The sequence below is a fragment of the Nilaparvata lugens genome, chromosome 2 (genome assembly GCF_014356525.2).
Source record: "Nilaparvata lugens isolate BPH chromosome 2, ASM1435652v1, whole genome shotgun sequence".
NCBI lineage: Eukaryota > Metazoa > Arthropoda > Insecta > Hemiptera > Delphacidae > Nilaparvata > Nilaparvata lugens.
This window is the reverse complement of record NC_052505.1, coordinates 73,134,227-73,161,325: the sequence shown is the minus strand read 5'-3', so window position 1 is coordinate 73,161,325 and position 27,099 is coordinate 73,134,227. Positions and strand designations below refer to the sequence as shown.

Here is a 27,099-nt window from a genome sequence, read left to right as displayed (position 1 = left end):
GCAACGGGAATTCCGTGCGCACGTCACTTATTTAATCTGTGCTATTGAATGTAACTCTGCCTAACAGGCCAACTTCTATTCTGATGTGTTAATGAACTGCTCTCGGCCATTCCAGTAGACCTACGCATAAGAATCGTTCCAAACTTTTTAAAACATCGAAATGGCTAACTCTAGCACTGAACGAAATTTTCAAATCTGTAGCAACTAGTTTGAAAACAAAAACGACGAAATAATAATGACATTTCATATTACGTTTGAGATTTACGAATAGTAAGTTGTTGATGATATGTTTTCTCGGGGTTAAAATATTTGTAAATTAACATTTTTTGTTGAAAACAATCACAATTGGAAAATGTATCAAAATACTAGGCATTTCCAGATTCAAATAGAGTGGCCTAGAGTGACCTTCATAGTGCCCTTTGTTTAATGAGTAAGAGGATTACGTGTTTCAATGAACAAAACTTCCCTTATTTACTGTTGTAGTGTAAATTGAAAAGTGTTTTCTTGAATTTACGCAAAACCTAAAAAATAAGCCAATTAGGTCGAGTAGAACAAAATTTCCCTAATTTACTGTTGTAGAATAAGTAAAATGAAAATAATTTTCTTGAATATACGCAAAACCTCAAAAATAAGCCAATTAGGTCGGCACATATAATTTGAACAACAAATTTCAAATTAAATTAATTTTATTCAGTGGAAAGTATGAAATTATTGTGTTATAATTTCAATTTCTTCGTAGCTTTCCTGTTATCCTTTGCGATTTTCGTATTTAAAACAGATAAATTTAAATGCTGCTTGGGTCTCTGAAGAAGGAATGTGTGATATGAAGAGAGCAGAACGCTATGGTACATGCGACCGACACATGGCAAGCATAATTGGCTGCGTCCAAGCTTTCTCCTCATCTTCTCTCAGATCCTATCACACTCACACATAAATGTATAAATCAGCACGAAACCCATGGTCAAGCAAGCGTTGCATGCTGGATGGGCCTACGAATTTGGATGAAAGTAAATAATAATGCTGTAATGCATCAAGTTATGAAGTAATGCGGATGAGGTCTCGCTAACAGTGAAGATGGACCCCAATATCATCAGTAACAGGTTATCGGGGTTATCTGATGCTTTCAAAACTGTCGATTTATAATTTACAATCTCTTGTAGTTGGGAACTTATTCATAAATAAAAAACGTGAGTTTTTTAAGTTTCAATTTCTCAATGTGTAGTCTCTAGTGAATTTCTAGATGAAGTATGAAAGTAGATGATCAAAGTTTTGATAATACTCCACTTCTGGGTACAAGTTACTTCCTGTCCAAATTGTTGTCTTTTCTACTGGTAATGTTTCATTTCCACAAAATTCAGGGTTTCGATGCTCAATCATCTTCAGATTAAGGTTGAGCTTAACCTTGAGCCGAAACGGTTTTCAACCTAGTAATTCGTACAACCAATATTTTCGTGGTTTATCAATGCTTATTTTCTATCAACAACAAATAACATGAAAGAGTAAGTACTCAATGCTATTTGTCATAACTGCTGCAATCAAATTAGTTATGGCATTTGGAATGTTCCCGAGTCTTTTTTATGATCAGTTCCAACCCCGATTTCAGTTTTACAGATATACGCTCCGCGAACATGAGCAATACACTTTTAATCAGCTGATGCCAAGCTTTTTATATCTGTATATATCTTACAGTTTCTGTAAGAATACAGATATAGTCAGCTGATATAAAGTGTATTGCTCTTTAGACCTCACTTCGCTCGGTCAATAATAGCCAATGTTGTGTAAAGGAAGTCGAAAGTTAATCCTTTAGAATTCAAGTGAAATGTTTATATTTTTAGATGTTTGCATATTATACATTTATGTTATTTTGAAATTTATATTAATCAAGGGATTTGACGCGTAAGTTAATACAGTACATTAGTTGTTATGGACTCATTACGGCGAAACGCGGTGATACATTTCGTGAAATTTGACAGGTATGTTCCTTTTTAAATTGCACGTCGACGTATATAAGGTTTTTGAAAATTTTGCATTTTAAGGTTAATATAAAAGGAAAAGGAGCCTCCTTCATACGCCAATATTAGAGTAAAAATCAGACTATAGAATTATTCATCATAAATCAGCTGTTGAGCGGACTATTAATTGCATGCAATTTAATATCTCAATGTAACTTAGTAAAAAAATCAGCTGTTGTGTGGACTATTAATTGCATGCAATTTAATATCTCAATGTAACTTAGTAAAAAAATCAGCTGTTGTGTGGACTATTAATTGCATGCAGTGAGGCATGCAATTGATAACTTGAAGTAGCTTAGTATTTTCTCCCGACTTTTTTCTGCTTTCAACTCGGTAAGCTTTTGATGATAGTAGCAGAGCTGTTTACATCAAATTATTAGCATTGTCGATACAATGACCCAAACAGCCATTAGTCGTTTTTCCCCCGTTATCTCGCCGACATGACAGGACACGACAGAATTTACGCTGATAAACAGTATTAGAGGAGACTGTGATTTATAACTGCGCGAGGTCTACTGTTCACAGAACTAGGTACTAGTATATTATGTTGGTTTTTTGTTTGTTTGTAATTAGTTTGTCTATTGATAGTACCGATGCCGTAATTCTTAACATTCCAAGTCTGTAGCATGTTTATTATTTTTGATTATTGATTGATTTGATATTGTTGTGTTTAGGAGCTGCAGAATGAAGTGGGTGCGCTGTTGGAGTTCAGAGATCTGGTCATGGAGACGTTTCCTCACCTTCGCCAGAAGACGGGGGCCCTCGTGTGACAGCAGTGGGGGGTGGCCAGGGGGGTGGCAAGCACTGGGAGCCGGGCGTGCGTGTAAAACGCAAACTGCACCAGCTGCACAGTCGCAGCGACCAGACGCAGCACGACTCGCATGACCTCGCAGCCCCGCGCAGTCGCAGCAACAGTCACGGCAAGGTATTCTTCAAAAGACAACAATTTTCGACATTTTTTTGGTATCTTGTGAAAAGAGGGCGAATCATTCATCAAACAATTAAATCGAGTTCGGTTGAATAAAGTTGGCCAGCATAAACTAGATCTAGTTGGAATGATGTACCTAGAATGCATTTACTCTAAGTACACTAAGGCTCAACTCACACTTACGCGACTCAGGTCGAGAAGAGACACGACTCTAGTCGAGAGCATGTGTTTCCAAATGGTGACACTCAGACCAGTCGACTCTAGTATCCGCGACGTCACCATTTGAAAGCACAAGCCCTCGACTAGTCTCGACCTGAGTCGCTTAAGTGTGAGTTGAGCCTTATAGGTATCTAGGAATCGCTAGGTTTAGCTGTAGGAATCTAGGTATTCAAGTTACTAGTTGGGTGCTTATTTGTGTGCAACCATTCATTCAAATCAGCTACTTAAATATGTAAGTCAAGATTAGTAGTTCCATTCACTATGTACATCTTTAGGAAGTATAAATACCGATCTATGTAAATTTCGCGTATACTGATTCTGCATGGGAAATTGAATAATTTTAATTCAAGAAAACCTTCTAATCTAAACCTTTGGCTTTTCACAGAATGTGAATGCCACGATATTCTCAAAATGTCTGTGTATTTGTCAGTTTCTTTCAACTCCAGACAAACTTAGAAGTCTGAAACAAAAAATTCTTTCTGCTTGCATTGAGTATATATTTCTGTTGATAAAATCGCCGCAAGGAAACTAATTACTTTAAGGTTGAAGTTTGAAATTAAACATTCTTTTTGGTCTTATAAATTTCCTAATTTATTGTTTGTTTTTTTCAATTTAGAAATTATCTTTTTTTAAATCCGACAATCGTGTGATTTTTCCGACAAACAGGGAGAAATATAAATACCCTAGTCCCCATGAGTATGTTAAATGTTTTTGATAAAATGAACGTGTATTCATGATATTACGCTGCATCTACATGTTGTCCCAATGTCGACCAACGACAGTGTGTGGATGGGTGGTTTGTCAACGCTGGCTACCGCGGGCCTTCATTGGGAATTGGTCACATTGCAGGCTGGGCCAGCTCACTACATTGGCCCAGCTTGGCTTACGATAGTACGCTAGTCGCAAGCTTGGTCAGTTGGCTTACGCAGGCCCAGCCAAGACAACTATAGAACATACCCTAACACTCGATTGGAGATGGCAGGGGTCGTAAACAAATACTGCACTAGTAGTTCTGTGAACAGTAGACCTCACGCAGTTTTCTCATCCACAAGTATCTCAGGTCACCTTTTCTAGTTGATTCAGTTGAATCATAATTTACTCTTAAAAACTGTTATTTGTTTTCTCCTAGATAAAAAACTCACGTTAATAAATTCAGTTCACGTTTTAATTCGCATCCATAATATGATTAATCTAGTTTCGTGATAATCTTTCCATCTGATAAAAATATTTGTCAACTATTTTAAAATTATTTTTTTCAATCAAGAATATTATAATTTCTTCGGCATTCTTTAGTTAATTTAATCATTTTTTATTTTATTTCCAATCACCTATTAAATTTGTTTTTTAAATGTGAGAATATTGATACTGATAGGCACGCATCATAAAAAATATTGAAACCCTGCCTTATAGAAATAGACACGGCCAGACATCTGTGTAATGCATGCAATGAATAATCCACTTGTCAGCTGATTGATTATGAATGGAATTACTTTTCTTTTCATATTATCCTCAAAATGCAAAAATTCAAAAAACCTTGTGTATACATCGACGCGCAGTTGAAAAAGGAATATTCCTGCCAAATCTCATAGAATTCAATCAACGCGTTACATCGCGTTACATACAGACAGAAAAAAAAACAAATCGAGTTGAAACATAGACCTCACTACGTTCGGTCAATAATCCAGATGGCTACCAACTAACCCAACTCCCATTCGTCCCAATCTATCAGCTGATCAAATTTTAATCACATGGATCATGCAGTATTTATTTCCGACCGGCGCCATCTTGAATCGAGTTTTGAGATCCGTTCCTGTTGTCTTGGCCAGCTTGCTTCGCTACGTTGGGCCAGCGACTGGACTAACATGTAGATGCGTCATTACGTGCATTGATGTTAATGTTGGATTATATTATAATAGGATGGACTGTTTTTGTTTGAAGGGTGGTGGAAGCGCAGTGAAGAGCGGTAGTGGCAGCGGCATCAATGAGGCGGCAGCGAACAGCGGCACGAGTTCGGCGGGAAGTAGCGCAGTGCAGGACTCTGGCTTCTGCGCAGACAGCAGCAAGGAGCACTGCTCGACGTCGGCGGCGTCACGGGGCAAGGAGGCTGAAGCCGACGATGAACTGTGGAACCTGCTGGACATGATCCACGTGAAGGGCACGCGGCTGCGGCTGCAGGTCGAGCATCTGCAGCACAAGCTCGACGAGCGTGAGCGAGTGTCGGCCTCGGTCTCACCTGGCTTCAGGCGGCGCTCGAGAAGTCTCGAGTACGTCTCTAGCAAAACCACTGCCGCCGCGGCTGAACATCATCTGCATCAGGTAAACCAATTAATCCTATTTACAGCAATGTAAATTCTTATGGCTTTTGTTGGTGGGGAGGCCTTTGCATGAAGGCTCCACCTCGCATGAATATATTATTCAAGCCGTCAATCAATCAATCTTTATTGTCAAGAAACATAATAGTGTTACAAACAACGTCATTTACAATAGCTTACTGATTACGTGACAGTAAAAAATGTTACTGTATTTTTAATAATTCAATATATAATAGCGAACACTATTTTACATCACTATCACGACGCATAACAAACATCAATACAACATTAATTCCGGCAACGGCACTAATAAGGCTAGCTACATACACGAGCTACATAGTTACATATTTTTGATCGTACAATTTTTTGCCGTCCTTATAAATTCTATTAAATTGAACAAAACTTGATAAACATCATATGTTTGACATCTGTTTAATAGAATTCGATTTGTGTGTAACTGGCTTAAGGTGTTTGTGGATTATTCTTTATTCATACGACTTGCTGGTTGCGTTTAATGTGAGCATCTATAATATAGATCTTTTATGCAAGTCACTACGTGTGTTTCAATGGCTTTTTCCAGATTTTGTTTTTTCGGTTCATGCATGATCTGACGTTCACTTGCAAATAGACACACACGCCAGTTACACACACATCGATTTTCGGACGAACGATTTTTTGCCGTCATTTTGAGTTTTACCAGGTTAAACGGAACTTGACAAACATCGTCTGTTTGACATCATCTGTTTAATCTAATATAATGTTGAATTGAATGGAAAGAATATCTAAGGACGGCAAACATCGATGTGTTTGCAACTAGACTTTACATCAGCTGATTCTTAAAATATCTGTATCTGTAAGAATTGTTTGTTGGTGTTGCAGCAGGCGGGGTTGCGGTTGTCGGTGGAGAGTGAGATGCGCGCGCTGAAGCAGGAGCGAGACGAGCTGCTGGAGAGGCTGGCGGACATGGAGGCCGAGAAGCGTCGTCACTTGCAGCTGCGTGCAGCCACCGCCACAGCCACAGTCGACCACCTCAAACAGGAGGACGGCTTTCGGATCGACCGGCTGCAGGCCGAGCAGCGACAGCTGCGTGCACCTACTCCCACGGTCGACCACCTCAGACCGGAAGACGGCTTTCGGATCCAGGCCACGGCTGACCATCTCAAGCAGGAGGATGGCTTTCGGATTCACCGGCGGCCGGACTTCCTGACTACACCACCCCGGCTCCACCGCACCCCCGTCCGCCTCGGCACCCTTGACGGCATCGTCAGCTCACCCTCGCCACGCATCAAGGGCGCCCGCGGCGTCACGCTCGACAAAAACAAGACTGCTGCCATACTGGCCGAGTTCAACCCGCATGAACTGCAGAGGCATCTACTATTTACTACCTTCCAGTACCAGGTCAGTTCACCACATCAATTCAACTCTTCACATTTCTCTGTCCATATTCACAAATTATGAGTGACCAGCCTGCTGGGTGGTGGTTTAGTGGTAAGGATCGTTACAAACTTGGGTTTACTAGCACCGCTTGGTTCATGGAATCGAATCCCGGTTTACTCAATCAATTGATTGATCATCTCATCAATCCATTATCGCACTTTCCAATACCCACGCACTAGCAAAAAGCTCATGTGGGCATCATCCGCAAATCCAAGTTTCCAAAACTGACTTTCCAAATTTACCACAGCGTTTTTTGCATTTATTTCACTATTCATATCAAATTTGAATTTTATTTTTTCAATGCAGATTATGCCCACATAAGCGTTTTGCTTGTGCGTGGGTGATGGGAAGTGCGAGGGTAATTTGATGGAATTCGAACCCACGACTAGGTGCACCACACTCTGAAGGATGCAACGAGGCTATCCTGGCCGGCCAATCTCTTCATCCTTTCTATGACATTTTATTTATTTATTTGTTCATTGGATAAAGAATTTCAATATCGGAAAGAAAAAACAGGCGCTAGCCCAAAACTTCTCCTGTTCCTAAATCTTGTCCAATGAATTTCTATGAAAATCCAGGGTTCTAATTCCCTCAAGTATCCTCCAAATATATTTTTAGTTCCCTGTCTATATTTTGTTCATACATTAAATTCTTCCTATTAAGTATTCTGATAGGGCTAATTGAATGTTTAGAATATCAGGATTACTAAAGTATTCAAATGCCTAATAAAGGAAATGAAATATAAATAATCTTATAAATATTTTTTTTCGAATGGTTGTTTTCACCGATTTCTAGTCGACACGATATCGACACGATTCCGGTCCAGTGTCAAATTGAATAGTTTTCACATTTACAGAAGGTGTCGGCCGGTTATGTCTGCGGGCTCTGTCAATTATTATGTCAAAGGGACCAACAACCATAATCATATAATCATATAAGCATGCCTATGTGCAAGCATGAACGTGTAAATTATAGTTAGTTTTCATTAAACGTATAAGCTATTAAATGGTCCTACATGACAATGTTTAATTATTCTATATTTCCAAACCCATAGCAGCCTACTTGAGAGTAAAATCGGTGGACTGCTTAGAAAGTCTAGGAAGAAAATGTAATAAGTTTTCAATGAATTATTTTATTATATTATGAGAATAAATTTTATGCATACATATTTTCAAATATATTTAAATTTTAAACAACATTATTCATGTATTAATGTAGCCTATGTTGGATTCAGGTGAAATTCCGAATCTATTTAAAATCAATCATTATTGAAAATAACTAATCGAGAATTTGAGAAGAACAAAGCTTATAAATGAATGAAAGTAAAATAAAAAAAATCATTTTGTTGCTTTCTCCAGGAACAGAAAAGATTAAATGGATTCCCATTGTGATGCCATATCATTTTTGGTACTCTCACAATCTTTGCTTTCAATAGTCACACAAAATTTTTGCTTGCGAACGTCAAATTTCCTATTCATTCCAATTATAACCATTTTGCTTATTATTCCTTCGTGATGATTGAGACTTTGATGAATTGACTGTGGGCCTCTCTTCATCTGCATGAATGAAGCTCGGTCAGAAAAATAAAACGTTGTGAAGCACTCGTAATGCTCGCAGTTTAAAGAGCCGGACGAGCGGACAATCATCCAATTGTCGAAAGCTTCAGTTCTAATTAGAGCCTGTCTATGGGCTTGGTTGTTTGCAGTTGACTCACTCAGATAGGCTACTATCTGCTCAAACTTGAAGGTTATCATTCAAGTTCAACAATGAACTGTACTATTGAAACATGTACTGAGGACAATAATTATTGTTGAACTCACTACTTATACATTACCTATTTTATCAAATGTAAACTTTAGTACAAAGAACTAATTTATTTAATTTAGTCTACCACGCTTTATTAAAATTATATTGTAAAACATTTAATAATAAATTATTCGTTTAGATGTTATATAAATTATAAAAATCTTATATAAATTAGTCCATATAGAATAAGTATACTGTGCGTATATTTGTGTAGGCTTTCTCTATGATCAGTCTTTCACTCTTTATAAAAAATAATGTTCGAAAAAATCTCATAATATTTAAAGCAATATTTTCAAAGAGAATTCAGTTACAAGAAGAATAAAATCTACTTCAACATTCTCTTATTCTGATTTTCCAAATTTATTAGTTGAATCGAATAATTGTTAACAGATTTTCTTGTTTCTGTGAGTTCATTGATAATAAAAATCCATTAGATCTCTATAATAAACATATATTTTTCTTATTTTTCAATTATCATAGAATCTTCCTGTGGTTGTAAGACTAATGTTTTGGTAGATATCCATATTGAATAAAAACTAGTTGAAATTGTCAAAACCACTGATAAATGAAACAAGTTAAGATACTAGTTTCGGTTACTACACCATTTTCTCAGAAATTGATGCTGGTGTAACCATCGAAACTAGTATCCTAAATTGTTTAATAAATCAGTGGTTTTGAAAATATCGAGTCGTTGTCACTTAATATCATAGAATCCTTACATCTTGAAATATTAAAATGTCATCAGACTTTCGATTATTTCACAAACGTCTATCCTCAAATATTGCAGATATTTGGTCAAAATATTGCTCCACTATTGAATTATCAACTAGCAAATCGCCTTATATGCATTCTCTATGTATGAGAATTTTGAACATCTTAATTCCATGTTTGATGAAGAAACTCCATGAAATATTTATAGTCTTATGCCGGTCTAAGTTTGCATTTGAGATGTAAATACAAATATTATTGGTTTCTACTATTTTATTCTCAAGTTTATTGGTGTTGCTACTCATATGATGACATGTAGGTGATTTGCGAATGCAGTGAGCACGTGCCGTTACACTGCACTCATTTGTATGGCTGCCTAGTCACCCACACGTGCATCTGGCCAAAACACGTTTCGCCCTTTTCCTTTTCCACATATATATTTATATATTTATTATTTACCATATCTTCCAACCAAGTGTCGCGTCGTCAAGTTTTTTGTGAATACGTGACTAAAGTGTTGAAAACGTGAATTTCATATTCTATTAGTTCAGTCGATGAATAAGGCATTGGACCGTGTTTGATGCTAAAATAAACCATCATTTACGAACATGAACGGATCGTCTTATTAATATGAAAATTCACATGTGGTTCATTTTGTCACAATGTAAAGTAAAAGTTCAGTAATTGAGTCAAATTCAAAATTGAGTCGTAAAGATATTCTCATTTACCAAGCTAATTGAAAAAAGCCTTATTTAATATTATGACTAATCAATGCTAATTTAATATCATGACTAATCAAGGCTAGATAAAAAATTAATGAAGAGACACATAAGGTCCCATTGATAAATATGATGAACAGATTTTATGCACATTGATATAAGCAGTTACTTACTCATAATATACATTATATTATTTATAATTCTCTAGAATAGAATCTCAATATACAGCATTTCAAATATGTATACTTATTCTAATTATTTTTATAAATCAATTATATAATTAATCACAAATCGCTCAATATCATGAAACAGTGACATAATTTCTTATTTTGAAATCAGATTTGATGTGAGCTGCAGTATTGAAACATACATTTTTGGCAGAAAAAAGATGTTGAACAAACAGGATGCAAGTAATATTACAAAGAAAGTATTAGTGGGGGGGGGGGGATTGCAGTGCAGTTATTACGTGAGATTTCGGCTCATCAAATAACTGCTCGGATTTTGAGTCAGTAGAAAGCGGTCGAAATTAATTAGCCAATTGGTTTGCAATCAATCCGTTCTCATTGTTTCGGTTGAGTTTGGAGACGGACCAGCCAGCAAATGTCGTGCGTCAATAATGATCCGAGCGTATTTTCCTCAATTTCTCCAGTGCGTCGCTACAAGCATAGAGGTCTAGTGACTCGTCTCTTCCGGTGTCTTATTGCCGCCGACCGAACGGACATCGTCGTTTTATTTCTTCCACCCAAGTTCAAAAACTCCGCCCGCCGTTTTATTATTTTGTTCGCTTTCACTCTTGCATCAAAGAAGAGCGTCGTATCTTCAACATAACAAATGATTATCTTCAAACACTAATAATGTTTATCTGATCGGTTTTCAGTCACTTCCCCATTCTCTGAAAATCTTGATTAGCTATCAAAATGAGACTACCGCAATAACGTAATTGGTATTTTGAACTTTGAATTTCCTTGTGCAATTTGTTTTCTCAGAGTACTCTATTTCATCTTGTTTGTGGATTCCAATTGTACACCGAAGTGCTGAATTTATGAGAATTGGCCATATGAAGAAAATAGAAGTAGTACTTATAAACTTATCATTTTAATCTCGGTATTCATATCCGAGTATGCAATTAAACCCCTAACTTTTCTATTGGATAAACACTGTATTAAAGACTAGCAATTTGTATTCAGTCATAAGATATTAAATGAAATATTATTCAGTCTTTTTGGAGTCTGTTGTCGATTCAGTGTTAAGTTCATGAAACATCGCAGCTCGCACATACAAAAATTGAAGTCTTCAATCAATCAATCATTTATTTAGCAATATAATTATTACAATGATATTATCATAATAATCTGAAAGAGGATAACTTAAGCTGGGCTTACACCAAAGTTATCAACAAAATGTTAATAACTAATCCTTATAGATTCTATTAGATTGAACGGGAATTGACAAACACATATGTTCATCATGTGTATGACAAGTTATGTTCAATCTAATAGAATCTATTAGGATTAAGTTATTAACATTTTGTTACTGTTAATAACTAATCCTTATAGATTCTATTAGATTGAACGGAACTTGACAAAAACAAATGTTCATCATGTGCATGATAAGTTATGTTCAATCTATTAGGATTAAGTTATTAACATTTAAACGCAGCTTAAGCTTAGCTTGTACTATTCCCCTTTCAAATTATAATGTTTTATTACTTGGTGAAAATTAATTAACGATGTAAGAAATTAGATTTGATGATGTGGATAATAATTCATGAAAATTATGCATGTCTAATTATTTGTATTGTAAAGCCGTGTCCACACTGAACAAATGTTCGACTAATATGTTCGACATACATGTTTGTTGAGGAGCTCAGGAACAAACATTTTAAAAAGTTTTGACAATCATTGTTTGTCAAACAAACAAATTACTGTTATCTTGGTGTATATTATTTTGTTATCGTCTCATTATTCAAATAAGCATTGAAACGTGTATTCTTAGAGGATAGTGAAAACACGAGAGTTACAACTAGTCTCTTTTCTATCAACCTTGGTGGGCGAAACCGAATAGAAAGAAAATCAAGTATACATGTTTTTATTGGATGCAACTAGACCGCAATGTAACCTGTGCTGTTGACGTGGACTATCACTATCACTACCACACTTTAATGAGTAGGCCTACATCATCTGTGAAGTAATATTCGTCCATTCACTCCATCGAGTCGACAGTAGAGTAATAGTAACCGCATAACCTCTACTTTCTTTTTCACTTGGAAAATCAATTTCTGATCACCAATTTCTTTTTTTCAGATTGCAAACTCTCGAATAGAAAGGTTATCCCGATCGTACGTAGATATCCACCACCAAGTAGAAAAATTCAAAGAAGAAAATGATGATCTTAGGTTCCAGGTAAGAATTATTTAAAATATATAAGTATTGAAAATAAAATAATATTGTTATACTTCATACACTCTATTCTTCTCCAGTTTCATCTATCCATCATAATTCATCTATATACTATAGTTTATTATAATTGAAGGTTTTTTCTTCAACTACATTGAGGTTGAAAAATTTCAATTTTGATCTATATAGTGACTACGGTACTTCAAATTAATTTTTGTTATCCTCAATTTTTTGCTTAATTTATTCATACAGTCAAGTTTTAACATGTTTCACAAATAGAAACAACAATTAGCTATTAGCCGACATTTAAGACTGTACATTGTAGAGTCTGTCTCAGTGCCTACATCTTACATATGGCAGATAGCTCAAGTCATCCCAAATTCACAATTCTAACTATCGCGTGAGTTCTCAATCGTAATCTATTTCATTATCAGCAATGGCTGATTGGAATTGTTTCATTTTAAGGTTGAAATCTCTGTTTATCAAACGATACTTATTATGTAACTTACATGACAATTTTACAGAGTTAGTAATATGTATGGGAACCCTTCAATAAGTTGGAGACTGTTGTAGATATAATACTTAACTTTCAGTTATTGGTCAAATACTCTACCTTTTGACGTACAACTGAATTTCATCCCCTCATAAGGGGGTGACTTAGAGGTTGTAATTCGAATATTTTAAATGTAAACACCCATTGTGTGGTACATTATTTTAAGGGCCTTTTTAAAACAAGAAAGATGGAATCGATAAAAATGGTCTATGATACTTGTATCCAAAATGGCGGCTGATTGAAATTTTAGTTTTTAAGGGAATGAGGGGTTGCAACTCAAATCTTGAATATAAACAACCATTGTGTGATACATCATCTTAAAGGCCTTTTCAAAACGAGAAAGATGACATCATTAAAAATGATCTATGATATTTTTATCCAAAATGGCGGCTGATTGAACTTTATCAATTATTTCTTTAAAAACTAAAACTTCAATCAGTCGCCATTTTGGATAAAAGTATCATAGAACATTTTAATTGATGTTATCTTTCATGTTTGAAAAAGGCCTTTAAAATGATGTACCACACAATGGGTGTTTACATTTAAATTATTCGAGTTACAACCCCCAAGACACCCCCTTATGAGGGTTGAAATTCAGTTGTACATCAAAAGGTAGAGTATTTGACCAATAAATAACTTATCCTGAATGTTACAATATTATATCTACAACAGTCTCCAACTTATTGAAGGGTTCCTATACATATGACTCACTCTGTATAGTAGTCCAGTAAATATAGACATAAAAAGGGGGTGTGCTTGCAATTTATATTGTAGTTCTGATTTTTTAATAAATTATTTGGATACATGAGAGAAGTTCAGAACCAAATTCTTCATGCAAAATTTCCTTGTGCTATATAGTGACTGGACTATTTATCAGTAACGCTTTTGTTATCGTCCATTTAAATACTAGTAGATTTCATATTTATTAAGGTTTTTACGATCTCAAATAGATTTTGTAAATTAGCTGCATCTATTGCATATATTCACATTTAATTCAATCTTCAGAAGTCTATTTCTTTTATGAACACATTTGTGTTACTTGAAAAATTCAAATCCCCAGTGAGCAAATTGTTGAGCAAAGGACAACATATAAAAGTAAGCCATAATATTGTAATCAACTAACAAGTGGGCCTACACCCTCACAAAACACATGCGTACGGATCCCCAATCACCACCAATATTTACACTTGTCATTGTCTGCTTCAATAGCCTATTTATGAATTACTATATAGGAGTATGTCTTCTTTGTGAGGAACACATTTTTAGGACTTTCCTGTCATTAATATTGTACAGTATCACTTTTAGAAATTATTTATTAATTTATTCTCAATGACGACTTGAAAAGATGTCAATGTGTAATGAGTAAATCACTGATATATTATTCAAATAAATAAGTTTGTAGTCGTTATTATAGTGTGGTGATTAATAAATCATTCTTAGAAGCGTTCTTCGCCAAACAACTAATAACAGAAACCAAAACAAAACGATTCTAGTACCTGCGTCAACCAGTCTGGTGTGTTCCCAAAGCGAGGTTGGCCAAGCTCGTTTTTGAGAATCATTTTTGAATACGACCCCAATTTATAACTTACATTAGAATGGCAGTAAAGTGAAGTTGTATTCTCCTTCAGTTAAATTAATTGTCAACATAATATCAATATCTTTGCGAAATGGTTATAGGTGATGGGAAGAATTTCATTTATTCATACCAAATTTATAAATTTTTCATAATAAAAATGTATTATTAGAATTATACAAATGAACATTTCATGTGTCTCCATTGCTATGGATGTTTATTTCAGTATATATTCATGATTTTATACGTTGAATGATGAAAAAATGAAATGCAAATTGGGGAAGGAACAACATGCTCAGCCCAAAACTGTTTCTGTTCCAAAATTTGATAAAATGATTCCAAAAAAATAGGTTATGTTCTATTTTAATTATTTATTACATATAATTAAGTCTATTTTATCTTATTACAAGTTTTAATCCGAGAATTCACAAACCAGCAAAATTTTGAATGTACATGAAAACTGATCCAATATTTCGTATTCGCAGTTGGAAGAGAAGAGTATAGAATTGGAAGGAACGAGAGCGCGAATCCGACTGCTTGAGCGACTGCAGAGTGCCAAGTTTGCAGCGACAGACAGCAGTGTTGTCGTGGGAGGGGGGGAAACACTGAGCAATACACCGACGCCAAACCTGATGCTGGCAGAGGTGAACACAGCAGCAGCAGGTGACTGCGAGCCGAATGCCCACCACTCGAGCAGCACAGAATCGGCGCACGAGGACGCCGCGAGACTGGAGTCGCCCAAGAAGCGGCCGCCCAGCAAGATCCCGCTCAAGTCGTACACGGCGCCCAAGCCACCAGTCGCGCGACCGCCACAGTCGCTGGGCGCAGGCAACCGCAGCAAGAGTCGCGAGGCCAGAACGGCCTCACCGTGCCACACCCAGACCACGGGTCGCGAGTCGCTGCGGCGGCCACGCAAGACCTCCTCCTCTACCCCCACCAGCTTCTCCTCCACCGGCTCCTCCCACTCCACACCCCGCTCCCTCAAGAAGCCCCCCTCCTCCTCGAGCAGAGTGCCTCCTCCTGCTGCTGTTGCCGACCAGGGCGAACACAAGGTATGGCCTACAACAAAGCTTTGGAGGCTTCTTCGGGGCTAGTCACGGCCATCATCGTTTACACGCAACTTTCAAAATTAGTATGTTGTTATTCTAGTTTTTATGTTGGACTGATCTTGTTGATGTGTTTTTTGTTTTTGGCCACAGTGAGACATTTATATTGAGCCCTGTCATTCATAGTATGGTATGAGTCACCTGTCACCTGTCACCTTCAAATTATCGAATGATGCTCCTCCGTGGTTGAGATTGTTTGCAAGACATTTTCGCTTATGTATCAGTCGACAAATAATTAGCAAATGTAGAAAAAATAGGATTATTGTAGAAAAAAGTACCCGTTTCAACATAATGACTATTTTTATTTTTCATGTGTTTCAACTTTGAATCATTGTCGAGTGAATGAAAAAAAACAAGTGATAGTAGTTGTTTAAGGCTGTTCGGTGTACTTTTATTATTCAAATTGGATAATCGTTTTCAATATGATTGTTAAGATCATTATAAGAGTGAGAAAAAGTGGCAACTGAAATTTTCAAGTGGTCTAATAAACGAGTTATGGGTTGTTGAAGTTCTAACTTTCCAGATTCCGTTTTCTTTCCAGATCATTAACGGTTTCGACTATTTTAACAGATCCGTTTATGATCTGGAAAAAAAACGGAGTTAGTACTTTCAACAACCCATAACTCGCTCGTTAGACCACTTAAAAATTTCAGTTTCCACTTTTTCTCACTCTTATAATCTTAACAATCTTATAATCTTATGATCTTAACAATTATATTGAAAAAGATTTTCCAATTTTAAAAAAAGTGTACCTAACAGCCTCAAACAACTAATAATCACTTGTTTTTTTTTTGTTCATTCACTTGACAATGATTCAAAGTTGAAACATGTGAAAATAATAATAAAATAAAGATATAGTTTTAAAAGGGTTCTACTTTGATTTTTAACTTCTTTGTAAATACAAGTAGCCCTAAACAAGAAAGTGAATATTTAGTATTATTCGTACAATAGTTGCTTACTTATATGATAGATTCCCACACATTTAGAAAAACATTTTACAGTACAAAATAAGAGAAATACATTATTAAGGCCTAAGGGTTTCTAAAATTTTAATGTACGAGTAGTTGCTCCAAATATGATTTCATCCAAATCATAGTAGGCTATAATGAATTAAAATTCTTGATTGTATACAATTTATTTTTATGAAGTTGGGGAAAAGCAGAATATAAATATTTGAGAATTTTTACAAATTCTGTAACCAAATTAATATAATTATCAGGTTGCCCCGTATTTAGTCCTTGAAATTCTCTATAATCTATGAAGTTTTCTCTATGCACTTTATGTGGGGAAATGTTGTTTGTACTTGAACACAACTGTCCTGAATTCAAGGAAAGCTGCAACTTGGCATTTCACTGTGACTAATATTATAATTTCAGTAGTTGTGACTTGTACCAACTGAATGTCACAGGCTCAATTTTGTTCTTTACACAACGTAATGCTTGCTGCTAATTTTGCTTCATTTTTCTGCTCGTAACAAATAACAGTTTCTTGTGTACTGAGAGAGGTCCTCTAACCCTCCTCCTCCACCACCTCCATCCATCACCATTCCCTCTGTGTCCGTTGCTCAGCTGATTTGAAGCCTGTGATTGGTGGAATGCCTAGAGAGACCACGCCCCTTGCTCTCAGTGTACCGTGCATTTTGTAAGTCAACGCTTATTTCATTTGATCTCTCTCTCTCTTCCCTCTTCTGTCTCTAATTTATTTTCACTGCACAACAAATGAAATGATAACGATGAAAACAATTTTTTAACAATCAATGAAGATATTAACTTTTTATTCAGACTAGAGAACTATAAGAAAGCATTATTTTTGATGCAAAGGACTTGAAACGTTAATCATTGATATACAATAGTGAAAACATTTACAGTAAATTTGGCCTCCTAATAATTTGTGTATATAGTCAAGTTCACCATTCTGTATTCCACAATCTACACAGAAGGGGTATTCACATTGTTGTTTTAGCCAGCTAAAGTGCTATTTATGAATAATGAATAATGAATTTATTGCCAAATACAAGAAATATTTTTACAAACAAAATAATCATTAAATTACAATAGTTTTTGGCGTGACTGGAAAAAGAAGCCTTGAGCTCCAGCATAGCCACCTCTAATACATATGTACCTCTGTATTAGAGGTGGCTATGGCTCCAGCCAAACTGATAACTCTGGATTGTGAACGCCCCATCTAAAACCATCTGCTATAAGCTAACTGCAATAGCGCTCCAACCGGATAATTTGTGTAACTCAAAGTTTATATCCTCACTTTTGCTACCAAATATGACCAAAACAAATATGGCCGCTGTTTTAACAGAGTTAGCCAGAGTTAGCGGACTCAAACCTGCGTTATCTGCTATCTCGTCTGCTAATTTTTTCTAACGTACTACTATAGCATTGAGTTAACACACGACTTAGCAAATAGCAGGACTTAGCCAGCTAACTCCAACATTGTGAATACCCCTAAAATCTATAATCCAGAATCTAATCAGTGTTGTTCGCCACACTGAAAAAATGAGCATATCTCAGCCAGTAAGTCCGATAATAAATTTGTAAGCATTTCAGTTTTTAATGATCGATTATACAGATACATGTTGGAGCAATTATGTTGAAGCAATAAAATTAGTAGAAGAAAAATTTATTTGATCAGTAATTTGACGTAGGCTAATGTTTAACTACGTAACAAATATTTTCATTTTTCATATAACTTTATATTATTGAATAAAAATAAAAATCTATGTACACTTTTTAAAACTGCTTACAACATGTTTCGGCTATATGATGCCATTATCAAGTGATTGGAATATAATTTTATTTTCCAATTACTTGATAATGGCATCATATAGCCGAAACATGTTGTGAGTAAACAATTTTAAAAAGAGTACTTAGATTTCTATTTTCATTCATATTCAAGAGTAGCCCTAACGGAAATAAATACAACTTTATAGTATTACTGTATGTACTAACTGTACTAATAATTAGACCAATAACAAACTCATCAATCATTTTTTGTTTTGTACTAGATCATGAAACAGTTACTTTCTCCAATTATTAAAACTCGAAATATCTTTTCATTTATTAATTCACTTTCTCACTTGATAATTTTTGTTATTTTTCATTTTGCATGAAAATCATTCACTCAAAAAACAAAATTCGACTATTATACTGACTAAGCAAATGAATACTTTCCTGCTGCCTAATAATCTGAACATCACTCACTCTATGGACTCCAGTTTCAATATTATTATTCAGTATCAGTTTAATAGAGAAGAGGATGGAGAATGTCGTTTCAAATTATGAATGAATTGATGAGCTGGAACTGTCAGTTGATAGGCTCAAGTTACAATCCCCATTTGCATTCAAGAAATTCAAGTAGTAGAGGCTAAAATTGTGAATTTGATTCATGTTGCGCAGTCAGTATTAATGGTACATATGTTTTTTCATACTCACGATCTACATTGAATGTCTTTATGAATGAGGTGTATGGGATACATACCACTCTGTCATCACGCACAATTCTTCGTCAACTAAATTTGTATTATGTATTGAAACTTCTGATTCTTTTATGAATATTTTTTAGAGGTTTTAATGTAATTTTATAATGTTAGAAAAATTACATTAATGTACTCATATCATTATTTTTCATTTTACATAATATGCTTTGTAGATTAATTGCTGATGAATACAATTTCTGTATTCATGTTCAAAATTTTCTGAATAATTGAATGATTCACTATCAATAACACTAGAACAAACATTTTAAATTTAGATATAGTTAATATAAACATAATCAAACAATTCAAATTTGAATAACACAATAATTTTTTACTTTCGGGTTTGAAACAGAATATTTGTTAAGTATGTCTGTCTCTATATCCTAAGACAATGTTTTTTGGAGATCATTAATTTTATTTTCAAATTGGAATATTATATAGTAATAGTATTTGAAACATTTCCAATACAGGACTTCTTTTCTAGTTAAGGAAGCAATTCAATCCTATTCTCTATGCTCATTTTTCATCTCAAATTTCTGCCACGTTCTTGAAAAACTTTCGCTTTGTTTTATGGATTTTGTTAATGATTCCTTCAATAATTGTTAGAAGTCCTCATGATTTTTGTAGAATGAGTGATTCATGAGGACTTCATTCAGAAGTCCTCATAATTTTTGTAGAATGAGTGATTCATTACATTGCATGTGATTTTGTAGAGCACAAGTTTGTGGCTTTAGAAAAGGTTTTCTTATACATGGCTTTCCTCAGTTTCAATCTCAGCTCTCAACTGTGTGCCTTCACTTAGTACTACATCAAACCTTTCGGCCCATCTGATTCAACAATAATCAATACATTTTCAATCAATATTTTGCACCAATAACTCATTCCAACTAGTTTATCGAAATTGCCGTTAATAATAATGAATGGAAATTTTTTTTAATTTTTATAAACTATTTATTTATTGAAGAGTTTTTTATTCTTGAAAAATATTTTCATAAAATTTAACATTTTCAATATTCATTTTGGTATAACATAGATGATAGAGTATAGAGTACTGCGTATAAGTTGGAAATTGTTGGATAACTTTTCTGTCGAGAAAATTATTGTTTTGAACAAATCTCATTTTCAGTCTCTGCAGATCATATCATATTTGGACAAACAGTAGATTACAACTTGTTGCTATGAGAGCAAACATTGTATTTCCCAACTTTTTAAATTGCTTGTTCCTCAAGTCCCATAACAAACATTTTGTCGAATAAGTGTGGATCCAACTTTCATGCTGAGGAAATGTTAGCCAAAGATAAATAAAAAGATTTGTTTAATAGTACCAAATAATAGTAATACTTTTAGGGCCGGTTTACGAGCTCGGGATTTAGCTAAGTTCTAGACTTTTAACAGCTGGAGTCAGAAAACTGGCTTTCCGAAACGGGGCGTAGTCGCAGTTTTTACTTTCCTTGCCCTATTACCATAGGTAAGGAAAGTATTGCTTTCCGAAAAAAATTAAGGTACCCCAATTTGTAAATTTCTATACGTTTCAAAGTCCCCTGAGTCCAAAAAAGTGGTTTTTGGGTATTGGTCTGTATATATATATATATATATATATATATATATATATATGTGCGTGTGTGTGTGTGTGTGTGTGTGTGTGTGTGTGTGTGTGTGTGTGGTGTGTGTGTGTGTGTGTGTGCGCGAGTGAGTGTGAGTGTATGTGCGTCTGTGTACACGATATCTCATCTCCCAATTAACGGAATGACTTGAAATTTAGAACTTAAGGTCCTTACAATATAAGGATCCGACATGAACAATTTCGATCTAATGCAATGGCGGATAAAATGGCGAAAATGTTGTCAAAAACAGGGGTTTTCGCGATTTTCTCGAAAACGGCTCCAACGATTTCGATCAAATTTATACCTAAAATATTCATTGATAAGCTCTATCAACTGCCACAAGTCTCATATCTGTAAAAATTTCAGGAGCTCCGCCCCATCTATGCAAAGTTTGATTTAAAATTCCCAATTATCAGGAAAAGATTAAGCATGAAAATCTCTACAATTAAAAATGTCCAGTAACATTTTCACCTAAAATTCAAAATATGCTCAAGATTTGAGAAAATGTTATTATTCCAATTGCAAACTGTTGGCAACTGTTGATTCTATTGAATCATTCACTATGAAGAGATAGCAGACTTTGTGTGTCTCCAGCGTTGTTGTCCTGTCACTAGCTGGCTTGGATCTTTGAATAGTAGATTTGAGATGCGCGGGAACACTAGCGTCAGGTGATAAAATTTCATAACGGCAAGGAAAGTTGTGTGAGTGCTCCACACCAGATTTTCATGATATTCTTTATTTTCTCATTTTTGTAATTGGAAACATTTTCCTTGACGAAATGAAATATTCCTAAATAATTCATAATAGCCGGGTTTCACACTATTTTCTCTTTATTCTACTATGTGTTCAATTTTTTAGGCTTTTGAAATTCAATTAAAACGTGGACTGCGATTATGCCCCGTTTCGGAAAGCCGGCCCTCAATTTTCGTGTAGGCCTATTTCTCTTTTTATGAAAGTCTGCAAGGAAATAATATGAAGCTGCGTACAGACTTGAACTCCACGAACACGCACGTTTCACTTTCATCAGTTGATTATATTTGTATTTGTAGAGAAACAGTAATGTACAGATATAATAAGCGTATCATCAGCTGATGAAAAGTGAATAGCGCGTTTACGTGGTGCTCAAGTCTGTACGCACTAATGAACTATAATTTCTATATGGAATTGAATACTATAACCATATCAATGTCACCTCATTAGAGAAATAATGATTGATGTATTTGTTTTTGCCAGAAAACGACGACGTCGGCGGTTGTAAAGGAACCGGAGAGATTAGAAAAGACTGAAGAGTTTGTGGATTCTCTGGACAATGGTCAGCAGGAGTCCTCAAACTGCAACAATTGCACGTTCCTAGGCAACCAAGAGCTGGATCGGTCGATGAGTTCGGTGGCGCAATCTCGCGGCTGGCTCGTCAACTCTCCGCGACCTCGCCACTTCTTCGACAGTCTGTCAGCTGACAGGGAGGCCATGGCTGAGTCGGACTCCTTGGAGCCTTCCTGCTCCGATCTTGTGTAGTAGCAAATTAGTCAAGTGCAGCTCTCACTTTAATCGAAAAACACTGTCAATAAAAAGTGTTGATCCATCTTCTTTGATGTGGTTTTACATATCATCGATGATTTTTTATGAGCTCAAATAGTGATTACAATGTGTAGGTCGAAATTGCTGTTTTCAATACGGATCTCTTTCGAATTATCGTAATATTATCTTTTACTAGCACTAGAGTGTATATCTTCTAGGAACATTCTGCGTTGAAATTTGGAAGTTAGCGTATTTACTCCATTTATTGACAAAGATTGATTATTGTTATCATCCAATTATAACTGGTTTTCTGAGAAGGACGCAACTAAATGCAGCTAAGTTATAGATTGATTATTGTTATCATCCAAATATAACTGGTTTTCTGAGAAGGACGCAACTAAATGCAGCTAAGTTATAACCAAAATTAATATATATCCAGTAGATTATTCCTCACCCCCATTTTTTCTGTATTTTTCGTATGCACTTGCATGCTTTTCTATTTAAAAGCTACTTCTATAAGATTTTATAATCTTTTTTTTTACTTTCAAAGTAAAGAAATTCTACTCTAGTTTCATCATTGTGGAAAAATTTTAAGCCGAAAGTTGATAACCAACTATGTGGTTAAAATATACTAGTGCTAATCAAGTAGCTCATTGTCATGGAGAAGAATATTATTGAATTATAATCACTGTATTTCACATATAAATCTCTCTAAGACAGACAATTGTCACAATGAATGTCCGAGGTTGCGTTCTTTCAGGACTACTAGACTCACATTTAATTGCTCACATACTAATAAATATATACTATGCATTATTCTTACTGTATTAAACTTAGTTACATAGTAGTAATGTATCTGCAACTATTCATGTAAATCCATGATCATTATTTGTAGAATTAAACCATAGACGCAATCCTATATGATTATTATACGATTAAAATTATGCAGCTCATACTTTCTGGTTCGTATCATAAATGTACTTGTATAATTTTATACATTATTTATTCCCCCTTCATAATTCTTGAATTTATAGTAATATATTCGTTACTGTGGTATCAAGTAAGTTTGTAGAGGACATGATCACTGATCATCAAGGAGATTTTCATTCTAAATGGAATCTAGATATAACTAATCTTCATACTAAACTTATTTATCTTTAGCAAACTGTTTAGAACTCTTATCATTGTTATGTTAACGTAGCCATTGTAAATCTCTATTACAATTTCTCTTATTATGAGAATGATGATTTCATAGTTGACCTTGGAAAATTATTTAATTGATGATGTTGATTGACAAATTTTATAAGGGGTTGAAAATGCATGCACCAATGTTAGCCAAAGCCTTTTTTTGTCTGCCAAATATCACAATCATTTTAATCGAAAATCATTCTAATGCTACTTTTAAATTAAATCGAGAACCACCTCCTGATAATAGTAGTCATGTCGTTGATGTTTATTTTCTTTAACAATCTATCTTTCAGCTATTAATTCAAGGTCTCTGTACTAGATTTCTCCAGTATTGATACATCTATTAGATTTCTCCAGAATTGATTAATCTACTATTCATTCTTTGAAAATCAATCGATTGAGTATTTTGAATATGATGGCTTAATATTCTATAATGGATAATTCCAGTATCTCTTCGTTTAAAAAGTATTATCAAAGTTTTGTATGGTCGCCGAAATGTTTTCACACTGTTTCAACGCTTTTTATATAGTATATACTGTCAGCTTTTGCTCCTAAAAATCAACATTCGTACCTGCTTATTATTGCATACTGTCTGTAAATAAATACTAGAAAATTTTGTTGTAACTAATTACTGAAAATTTATGAAATAGTAATCCAATGTCTGGCAGGTATCATTTTAGTTGTGTAATGATATTTATTCCTATTTAAGATGTTTCACCTTCTTTTTTTACTCCTATGGTTCTAAACGTGTAGGTTTAGTTTATCGTTTACAAAATGTTTTGAGCATACATAATGTATTATATTCTTAGATGTTTACTCACTAGTAAACGTTCTAGAGTTGATTATAAATATGGATTTTAATATACATGAATATCTACTTTTAATAAAAGGCTCCGAATATTTCATTCTGCTGAACATTATCGGATTCATCTCAATATATAATCATGATTCATATTGTTATATTTACTTTCTAGACATCAATTATTTTTCATATCTCAATCCTCATTCCTGGTTCGATAATCCAATACAACTGTGAACTAAAGGAAACTAATTATCGGTAAAAATAGCCTGATTGGATATGAAATAATAATAAATATTGATGATTATCAATTTTCGAAACCGGTGTACTGTACTATAATATAGGGACTAGTATGTACTGAACACATCCAATTCTGTAGTAGCCTATTGTGTATTCATAAGATTGAACTTCTTAAAAATCAGGATTAATAATAGTATGTTGCTTTTATATTAAAAATAGAGTTTCTACATATTCTGTGAAATATTGCTCTCCAAAAAAGTGCCTACTTTAAATCAAATGTAAATCGATAGTTTCAATTTAAGTGCAAAAATCTACTTTGATCTTGTTTTTAGCATGTTTTTTTATTTGTTTGTGATGCTTTATCATTTAATATCTTCTCTTTAAGGAATTGCTGGATGACACAGTGTGCTATGTAAGATGACATACTGTATCTACTATATTGAATTCAGTATCTAATAGTGGGTGCCATAACCGTTTTCAGATATTTTTTCTAATTAATTTACTAGGCTTTATTAATTATGTAATTTTTCCTCAATGTTCCTCAAAAGCATTCTTCTTGAGCAACATTTTATTTTGAAAATGTTTCGTGTATTTATAAATTACTAAAAATTAATTCCTCAATAATTAAATGCATGGATATTAAATCGGAAAATATAACTTTTTTTAAATGAGGCATACGTAATCAGCTTTGAATTTCATCATATAATATAAACTTCATTCGTGAATATTTTTTATGCCAAGTCTAGCATTTTAGCTATCTTAAAAGTTTTATGAATTCATTTTTCTTTTCATATCCATCTTTGAAAAGTTTGAAATACACTTATATTGAAACATCTTATTAATAGACGAACTTAATTTTTCTAAAACAATGTTAAGAAACTGCAATATTTTATAGAAGTGATTTAATACTTAGTACAGATTTAAGATTGAACGTTATTAGAATTTATGTTCTGAAGATGTGTCATCTACTTGCGTAGAAAATTATTACTTGTTCAATCAATATAAGAACATTTTTATAAACTAATATTATTGTTAGAATTAAATAAAAATGTACTAGCTCGTGATATGCGATTCCTTTTCAAGTGGAAACGAAGATTGTTGTTTGATAAGAATGCATGTATGTGAGAAACCAAATTGCATGAAAGTATAATATTATTAGATGCATTACTATCATTTAATTTTTATAAAGTGAATTGATTATGTGTACATATTATATTATGTCGGTAAAAATCACAAAGGCTGTTTCGTTTTATCTTGTAAATTTAGTGTAACTAGATTTCTATGAATATAAAAGTGTTTTGTGAATAAGATTATGGATTTTAAACAGAATAATGATGCTAGTGTAAAGTTAGATACTTTATAAAATTAAACTGTAGTAGAAAAAATCGTTTTATCGTAATGAAGATTATACATTTTGTTTTGAATATTATTGTATTCTGTAATCAATTCTAAATATCCTAAGGAATTACATTTTTATTTTAGGAGCGTTAGTGGAGCACCCATCATCGTGTTAGCCTCTCAGGAACAATCACTTTGCATGAAAATTGAATGTAATATTTGCAACCACAAAAAAATATTGAGCATATAATAGGCAAGTTTCCTAATCAGCATTTAAGAAAAGGTTAACAGCCCTGCTTCGTTAACCAAATGTTAGTTGGCTACTCATTCAGTTAGGCTACTAACTACTATGCTGTCAGAGTTCCGTTCAGTTAGAGTGTTCCCATAGTGAGTGAGGTATTTTGAAGTCAAAATAGAGGTGTCTCAATGTGACACCGCATGGTGAGGATGTCGATTTAGATGTTGACCGCTCGGCTTACCAAGAGGCTTCTCGTGACCGCTTTCAAAGACAACTGAGGATTTTGCAGAAACCTCTACCTCACGCTACGTCCTCACTTGAGCCCCTTGAGCCACTCAAGCCACACACACACATCGATTTTTGTTCGTACGATATTTTGCAGTCCTTAAAAGATCAGATTAAAAGGAACTTGACAAACATCATCTGTTTAATCTGAGTTAATAGAATTTATAAGGACGGCAAAATACCGTACGAACAAAAATATGTGTGTGTGTGCGGGGCTTTAGGCTACACACACATGTGTGTGCAGGGCTTAGCGTTACCTGCTAAAAATTTTTATTTTGCTCCAAGTAAGCATGATCAAAAGAAATTATAATACATATTTTTATAAATTTTCAATTATAACTTATATATCTATTATATTTTCTGAATGCTATTTATTCATTCAAGGTTCCCAAGGCGGTATTAAAATTTATTGAATAGAGTTTGCGGAGTGTGTGAAGCATCATACAGTGTGTTGAGTCTCCTGCACACAGACACAATCGTGACGCCAACTACATCTCGCCATTAGTAGCAGTGTGGTTACTAAAAATTCGTCTACTGTGAAAAGTGATCGGACGCTGCTAATGTCGCAGTGTGATGGCGGCGTTAGCCACTAAAAGCGGCTACTAGTGGACGCTACTATTGGCCCTGTGTGCA

At 34.5% G+C, this 27,099-nt stretch overlaps 1 protein-coding gene across 1 annotated transcript in view; it reads left to right on the top strand.

The window, feature by feature from the left end:
• Positions 1-26,029, top strand: part of LOC111062946 — a 29,233-nt gene extending 3,204 nt beyond the window's left edge. Inside the window, 7 exon segments of the mRNA XM_039421696.1 lie at positions 2,687-2,762; positions 2,765-2,937; positions 5,098-5,475; positions 6,351-6,869; positions 12,445-12,543; positions 15,149-15,715; positions 22,094-26,029. Of these exon segments, the coding sequence (XP_039277630.1) occupies positions 2,687-2,762; positions 2,765-2,937; positions 5,098-5,475; positions 6,351-6,869; positions 12,445-12,543; positions 15,149-15,715; positions 22,094-22,375 (2,094 nt within the window). The 3' untranslated portion in view covers positions 22,376-26,029.
• The last annotated feature ends 1,070 nt before the right edge of the window (positions 26,030-27,099 follow it).